The following is an 8,197-nucleotide window of genomic DNA, read 5'->3' as shown; positions in this document are numbered from 1 at the left end:
ATCGGGTGTCGTGTGCACATTGTTTAATTATCTTGACAATATTCGCCGATCACAATGGTCGCGCAAATGATTTATGGCGCAAAACGCCGTCAACGCGAAGCCACGGGAAGCGCGCGCGGCGCGTCGCGTCGTAAGCTCGTGGCCGAACGCATAAAGCATTATTATCGAGAGCGGGACAAATGACGTATCTATAAACGGCGGTTTAATGCGAGTACATTTGCGAAACGTGCGCGCTGACCGTTAATCACACAATTTAATACGCGTGTGTCAGTGACGATTCGCGCAGCTGCACGCGCAATTCTGTTTTTGTTCGTGGGATCGCTTTTCACAACGATCTCGCTGTGACGAGACGAACGTGTTTCAGTTGTCAATCGCGTGTTCAATCTTAATAAAATATTTTGTGTCTCTCATTCTTTTATCTGGTCGTTTTCATCTCGGAAAAAATCACAGAACGCTTGAAAAAAGTGCTATTATACTTTAACTAACTTTTAAAGTTCTCTGGGGTAACTTAAAAATATTCCATACATATTAATTTGTTAATATCAATATGTCATATATTATTTTGAGTAAATACTCGTATTCCATGTAGGAGGGCGAACAGGCTGAAGCACCCGTGGCGGAACCACCCCCACCAGAACCAACCCCGACCCCCCCGGCGCCAGCCCCAACTCCTCCAACTCCTGTACTTCCTTCAACGGAACCGGCACCAGTTTTTGTGCCGACACCGGTTGTTCCACCCGCACCTCCAGCCGAAGGTGTTCCAGCAGCTCCTGCTCCAACAGCCGAGGGTGTCCCGCCGGCGGACGGAGCTGCGCCAGCACCTGCTGGTAAGTGCTTAAAAGATTTTAAAAATATATGATACTTTTCAAGATTATATTCCCACAGTAATTTGTGTGTCCATTTTTTTAGAAACTTTTTTTTTCGAAAATTTAATACATGACGCGCGTGTATGCTTTATTTTTTTATATTTTATAATTTTTAAGAGAGCGTTAATTGTGTGCAGAAGGCGCACCTGCAGCAGCCCCTGCGGAAGGCGCCGTACCTCCTACGGAAGGTGCCGCGCCACCGGCAGAAGGAGCTGCACCTGCGGAAGGAGCAGCCCCACCAGCGGAGGGTGTACCTGTTGAAGGAGCACCTCCAGCCGAAGGCTCTGCACTTACCGCTGCGCCTGCGGAAGGTGCACCCGCAGAGGGAGCACCTGCAGAAGGAGTACCCGCTGCACCTCCAGCTGAAGGTTAATTTTGTCATATTTGTTTCTTATACCTGATTGCTTTACGTTAACGAAATGTTTAGTTCACGAAAACCAAATTGTCAAAAAATGAGATTGAATTATACATTAATTTATTGTGACTATAATAATAGTTTATTGCGTAAAGATTAATAGATAACATGTATTTGCAACAGAAGCAACTGAAAGTTATATTGAATAATCGATGGAGACTTTTTGTTGTCAATTTATAACACTATTAGTTTATTCTAATTAATATTAAAATAATAGATTTAGGCAAAATATTCTGCTTGTCAGTAAACTCAAAATATTTTTCTTGCATGCTACAGTTGAAAGACTGATGTCGATCAGTCTGCCAATTTTATACGTTGTCAATATGTGCTTTCAGTTTTTCGAATGCAAAAGAGTGTATGATTGATCTGTTACGTGAGATAGAAATTTTTGGTATCCTCCGTAAGACAAAAAAAATTTTGCAGGTGCGACACCAGCAGCGGAAGGAGCTCCTGCGGTACCGCCGGCGGAAGGAGTTCCTCCGGTTGAAGGAGCTGCTCCTCCCGCGGTTCCAGCGGAAGGTGCACCGGCTGCACCAGCCGAAGGAGCCGTACCCACAGACGCGACACCCGCAGCTCCAGCGGAAGCTGCACCCGCGCCCGCGCCGGCCGAAAGTACGTGAAACATCTATGATTTGATTTATATTACTTTTCAGGTTACGTAACACAAAATCTATTTTTTTTTTCAAAAATCTGGCACTTAATCATTTTCGTAAACAATTATTGTTTTTATTCAAATATTGTTTTTTTGAAACTGGATATATCACGGTTTCATATTTTGCGAGAAGCCACAACAAGAGAGAATAGAATTTTTCGACCGCCAGTTCACGTCGTCTGACAAAATTGGCGTCGTATTAATTTTGCGTTTTTAACTTAATTTTTTAGCTAATCTAGTTTTGATATTGCGAGTTACAATCCGCATCAGAGGCAGTCCCGTGCTAAAGAGCGCGAAATACATCATGAACGGTATGTCAAAGCCACCAAGCATAAAAACGCAACGGACTAAAAAAAAAGTCATCGCACTCGACGGACTAAAAAAAAGACGAAACTCTAGCGTCACTGGCATGTCGCGGACGAACTAATTATCGCGAACTAATTGTGTGCATCGATCAATCATCATCTACGACATTAGTGCCCGTACTACAATTTCGGAGGAAAATCGACGAGAGCGACTCTGTACCATCGGCTTATCATCTTAGTTCTAGTTAATAATTCTGCACTCGTACCTCGCCACAGCGGCTGCTTCCCACGTTAATATTCTCTCTCTCTTTTTTTTCCCTTATGTAGCACCCGCATCGTAACTGGAAGGGGGGACGAGGGGTCATCTTGCCGCAACTCTTCTCTCGTTGACGTCAAACTTTGCGGAACATCTACACGGCCAACGGTAAAGATGCGAATATACGCGGAACCAGCGCCATACCCGACGTCGCGGCTCGCGCTTTTCTCTCTCATCATCATTATCATTACCATTATCGCCAGGATCGTTACCGTCATCTCCATTGCCGCTGTCGCCGTCGCCGTCGCCGCCATCGCCGCCGCCGCCGTCGTCGCCGTCGCCTCCATCGCTCACGTCTTGCATATTCATCACTCATGCATCACGAAAACTCGCACGTGCCGCACGAGGTTCAAAGGGAAAAAAAGAACAAAAAGAGAAGGAGAGAAATGTATGCACGAGAAAGGGTCGCGTGTCACGGACACGATATGTCTTGTGGTCGAGAAACGTTGGCTCGACGTAGAGCCAATATTTTTGCCTCACATCCGTCGATGAGAAACACGAATCCGCGCGTCATTAAAATGCCCGGAAACGCGGGGGAATGCTGTTTTTATTCGACGATGTCGCGATTGCTAATTAAGATTATATCGAGCGTATACATACGCACATTTCATCACGTTCGCTCCGTGCATCCGACAACTTTTCCACCGTGCGCAATCAAACGGTTGCTACGGTTCGCGTTCTCAAACGGTGTACGAATAACCAACTTCGCATCGGAATTCTGTAAATAATCCACGGCACGTATCACATCACAGCTCTCTTTGCGCGGACATCGATTCACTATCGAAACAGCTTCTGTACACGAGAAATTGGATTTCGTAATAAAAACTTTTCTTCGACTATTGTTACTTCTCTCCGTTTAACAGGCACGTCCGCGCCGCCCCTCCATCCCACCATGAAAAGTTTATCTCGTTCTTTATTCGTAATTAGCTTGTTACGTAATCAAAAGACTCGTTGAAGCGTAATATTTATTTAGCGTAATATTCTTTAATATTATTGATATAAATTTTGCTTCCATATTTAACGTTTGACAATAAAACATTTGTCTTTAAACGGCCCATTTATATGGTATACAGACCTTATTACTTCTTAGACCATAATTCAATGCTTATTGCCGGCGGCTGCAGGCTCTTTTGGGCGCTTGACAACCATTTGTTTATCGTTCGGGTATGTGTTTTGCTCTTTGTCGTGCTTTGTCTCGCGACACGTACTTATATATACAACGGAAAGGCACAATAGATGCCCTTCATAATGGAGTCTACATAGCGCTGTCTTATTGTGCGTTCCATCATCGCGGAATCTCTTTGCAATTCGTGTGACATTTCCCGTGCGCGCGTATACATATATGTACAAAATGTACATATGTGATATACTCATATAAGAATACAGAAACAATCAGTATTTTATATTAACCCATTAATCCAAAGTCTTAGGAGGCTTTTACGTGTTTTTCCGTTTTAAATTCTTGTATGAATTGTATCGGATCCTAATTAAAGTAAAAGAATTAATGACTCCTACCTTTTAATTTTTTTTACTTTTATTTTTATCTTTTATAGCTTTTTCAGAATTACCCTTAAATATCAATTGTAATCTAAAAATATTAATTAGGATCCGCGCGTTATACAAGTATTTAAAACGGAAAAACACGTAAGAGACAAATATTCAATTAATAAATAATTTCGTCTATTTTTTTAAATAAAATTATCACTCAAATAATAATTATATCGATTTATTTTACTGAAAAAATAATAGTATATTGTACAACTAGTGGAAAAAGTGGTCGATTATGAATGAGTGTGGCGAGTGCGACCATCACACTCATTTGGGCTCGACCACTCTTCCCACGAGTTGTTCATACTATTTTTCTTAACAAGAGCGTGAAACAGGCCGCTTTTCGCGCTTAGGAAAACAAAATTATTTATTAATTGAATATTTGTCAGTAAAAAGATAGGAGTCACTTCTACTTTTTGTACCTCTACTTTCAACCTTCATATTTTTTTTTTCAGTTACATTCCACTAGATTTTCGGAGAGAGTAACTCTTTTTACCCCTATATATTAATTGAGATCTAAAAATTTTCATTAAGACTCAGTTCCAAAGAATTGAAACAGAAAAGCGTGTATGGGCCTCTTAAAATTTAATTACGTATATATATATATATATATATACCATCATATTACGTATATGATGGAAGACAAAACAATTCACGTATAAATGCGCGTTAAAGCCGATCTCTCATATAATAAAATTGTAACCGGCACAAAACATCGAGATTATAAATATACATCGCGCTATTGTCCATCGCCGATTATTTGATCTTCAATGTAAATGATAATTCACGCTCATGGCTGCACTCCAGTTAATTTCACGATCATACATCGATAATTAGCGTAAATGATTTCCAATAATAATTCTAGCATAAAACACTAGCATGTTTTGCATAAATCAAAATTGGAAATGTAACAGGGCAACGCGAAAGTGTTTAATAATAATAACAATAATAATTTCATACAACGCGCGTCCATTATTAAATCATATAAAGTCGCAGTTTTGGAAAATCATTATCAATGAGCAATTGAAATATTCAAGGCCCAAATTCGCGGTGAAAACGAGGGATAAACAGGCGTTTGATACAATTATAACAGCTTTCACGTGATGATAATTGCGTCGGATGATAAAATTACAAATTACATATCGCGAACGCGTTTATTCTCGTGAAGGCTGTCAGGATCAAAAATAATCGTGCGACGCCAGGAGACTGACATGTATACGGGATCTCGATCGGTGGAAATATATATACCGCGTGGAAATCGGAACTATTTCAGTTTGCAGCGTGGCCGCAATGTGGCTGAAAAGGTAAACGAGCAAGGCGGCATTTAATAACGATTATAACTTCTTTATAACGGGCTTCCAATTACAGCGGAGTTAACGAAATTGCAAATTGCACATCTGAACGCGATCAGAAATCAGAGCATGCAATGCGAGGCCGCGCAAGGTCGACGGGATATCGATTTGCGAAAAAACGGGGAAAAAACAAAAGAAACAAAAGAGAAAAAAAATCAGAAGATACGTCGCGCGAATTAAAAACCGCTTTCCGTTCTCAGGATTCGCGCGTCGATCGATATATCGTCGCGCGGGAAAAGCACTTTTTAGCACTTTAATCCCGGGGCGACTTCACGATATGATAATTGGGCGAAATTATAAAATTGTGAATGACAGAGGCAGGCGACGTTTAACTTGCCGGCGCGTAGGAAATAATCGTGTGAGACCGCCCGTGAGAGATTGACAGGTATACGCGTCGCGGGACTCGCTCCGCGCGCGCCGAGTAAGCGTGAGAAAGAGGGGCAGGGGAGAGCGAACGAGGGAGGAAGAGAGAGAGAGCGAGGCGCGCGCACTTCACGGCGAATCAACCGTTGCCGCGCGCGACAGCGGCGCGCTTCAAATCAGTCGCGCTTCGACCTTCGTCGTGGAGGCACTTCGCGCGTCACTCTCTTCCCTACTCTCAGCCAGCCCGTCTTCGCCGTGCCGTCACGCCGTGTGCCGTGTGTCGTCGTTCTCGCTCTACGGTCGGCCTCGCGTCGTCGCGAGGTGACGAAACGTCGATCAGGGACACGTCGCGAGTCAGTGTCGTTACGACCGTGTTCCGGAGTTTTTTTTTTCACGTCGGGTCAGTGCAAAAGGTACGCCATTACGCGAGAGTTCCACGCCGACGGCGGTGGGACGCGCGTCGCCAGGGATCATTGTCGGTGGATGCTGCTCGCACGTCCCCGCGGCTGGCGCGAAATCTCGAGTCTCAAGGACTGCCCGGTAAGTACACACGTATATACACTGTCGTACACACGCACATGAGCCGCCGGCGCGGCACGCCGCGGCGTAGCGAATGCCATTCACGCCGGTGGAACGTGGACGGTGGAAGTCCCAGGTGAGAAACACTCGCGGCGCGAACGCCGCGTCGTTCGAATTGTCCACACGACGCGATCACGTGACCGCGCGTCGTTCCGCTTTATTTCGGAACACATCCGCGATTATTCGCGGCTCCGTTTTGACCGTTTTTCTTGTATGTGAATGTCGGGCGAAAGCCGAAGGAGGGGGATCGATCTCATATTCGTCTTCGATTCCACGAAATAAGGCCGGATGACTGCGTAGCGATAAGCACGTCCGTACATTCGTACATACGTTTTAACTTGATTAACCTCTGCGGGACTGGAAGCCCAATATTATAGGCGCTGGAGTGCCGTCTATTTCGTAGTTCAACCCACTGACAAGGACAAGAATGTTCTAGCACTAAAACTAAAAAGGTCGTCCAAAAAAAGGGGCCGGTCCTGTAGAGGTCAAATGAATACGATACGCCGAAATTTTTTATTCGCGCGACGTAGCTCTCGATGTACACCGTAGCGTAAATAGAGACGCGTCAGAAAAACAACGAGAAGCCTGGTGAAAAGTACTCGAAAGCGCGGGGTGTTTGTTGCGCTCTTCTCAGATAAACATTGTCCAACGTTCGTTTCGCGCAACATGTGTTTTTTTTAATATTTCCTCGCATCCTCCGAATTGACGCGTAGGTGTATCGCGACGAACTGGGAGAAACGAGGCTATTCTTAGAACCCACTCCGATCTGCGCGTTCTCGCGCGCGGCAAAATTTTGATTGCTCATTTGAGCATGCAAAATTTTTCATATCTACACGGAGAAAAAATACACACGCCGGGAAAAATCGGGGAACACGCTCTCGCGCTGCCGCCCTTTGCGTTCCGAACTGCAAATATGCTGACGGGAGGGTGTAGAATCGCGACAAAATAGAAAGCGCGTATTCTATTTGCGTCTCGACGCACCCGGGCACGGGTGAGCGGCACGGATTGAAACTGGTATTATTCGAGGACCGACGTGCTTTTTTTTTCGTGATAGAACCAGTCGGTACGCTATACATCATTTTCGCCGTATTGACGTGGAATTATTGACACAACGCGCCTCTCCGTATCAGCATTCTGTCAATGTTTACGCATGAAAGGAAGAAAACACCACAATAACAGCTTTATTTCTGCAAATGAGATACGAGATCGGAATGTGTGTAGAGTATTAAAAGTGTCCTTGTTTCTCGTCCTGTTAATGTTTCGTATCGTTCGTTCGTAATATAAAATCTCTGTTGTTTTGCTCCAGCCGAGGAATGAAATGGAAAGGACGTGTCGGGTTCTCGATGGCTAAAGTCGTTCACCGTGATAAACGTGCTCGCGCTTATGGAACAAGTTCCGGAGATAATCCGGGAAAAGCAGCGCGTATTCCAGCGCTACACGTGACTGCCTCATTCTCGTATAACGCCGGCAGCATATACTTAACCTTTGCGCAAACGTAAGAAAAGAGAATCCCCCCGTCTCTTGGGGGACTTGTACGCGAGCGCGGACCCAATGTTTTCCGAGAGATTTAAATGCCTCGGGATCTGATTATAACGCGTGCGCCTGTTTCGACAATGCGCGGAGGAAGAGATTACGCTGGCGGTGACAGAGACCGAGGGTGGAGGGACTGGGACACGGAGGGAGAAATAGAGAATTCTGCCGGTTCTTTCCGGTCGTACCGGTTCGAGTTGTTCGCAGCCTGCGAAGGAGACGCGTGGATAGACAAGCGAGTACATCAGAGGAGAAGTAGTTAGTCAACAAG

The 8,197-nt window shown here is 44.6% G+C and overlaps 2 protein-coding genes across 2 annotated transcripts in view; both read left to right on the top strand.

Moving 5' to 3' along the window:
- Nucleotides 1-73: 73 nt before the first annotated feature.
- Nucleotides 74-3,499, top strand: LOC112454428 (skin secretory protein xP2-like). The gene is made up of 6 exons (XM_025015813.1): nt 74-130; nt 590-827; nt 1,004-1,234; nt 1,705-1,893; nt 2,164-2,244; nt 2,566-3,499. The coding sequence occupies exons 1-6, from the start codon at nt 74-76 to the stop codon at nt 2,577-2,579; spliced, it is 810 nt and encodes a 269-aa protein (XP_024871581.1). The 3' UTR covers nt 2,580-3,499.
- A 2,487-nt stretch (nt 3,500-5,986) lies between these two features.
- The window catches only part of LOC112454474 (CD151 antigen-like), a 97,870-nt gene continuing 95,659 nt past the window's right edge, over nt 5,987-8,197 (top strand). The window contains exon 1 of the mRNA XM_025015897.1: nt 5,987-6,357. The gene's annotated coding sequence lies outside the window, so the exon portion shown is untranslated. The remainder of the gene's footprint in view (nt 6,358-8,197) is intronic.

The sequence above is a fragment of the Temnothorax curvispinosus genome, unplaced genomic scaffold (assembly GCF_003070985.1).
Source record: "Temnothorax curvispinosus isolate PA1 unplaced genomic scaffold, ASM307098v1 QBEX01005075.1, whole genome shotgun sequence".
Classification (NCBI taxonomy): domain Eukaryota; kingdom Metazoa; phylum Arthropoda; class Insecta; order Hymenoptera; family Formicidae; genus Temnothorax; species Temnothorax curvispinosus.
This window is presented reverse-complemented; position numbering and strand designations above follow the sequence as displayed.

Coding starts and splice junctions, on each gene's coding strand:
- LOC112454428 (XM_025015813.1), top strand. CDS start 74: ATGGCGCAAAACGCCGTCAACGCGAAGCCACGGGAAGCGCGCGCGGCG. Junction 131..589: donor CGCGCGCGGCGCGTCGCGTC/GTAAGCTCGTGG, acceptor TATTCCATGTAG/GAGGGCGAACAGGCTGAAGC. Junction 1,235..1,704: donor CGCTGCACCTCCAGCTGAAG/GTTAATTTTGTC, acceptor AAAATTTTGCAG/GTGCGACACCAGCAGCGGAA.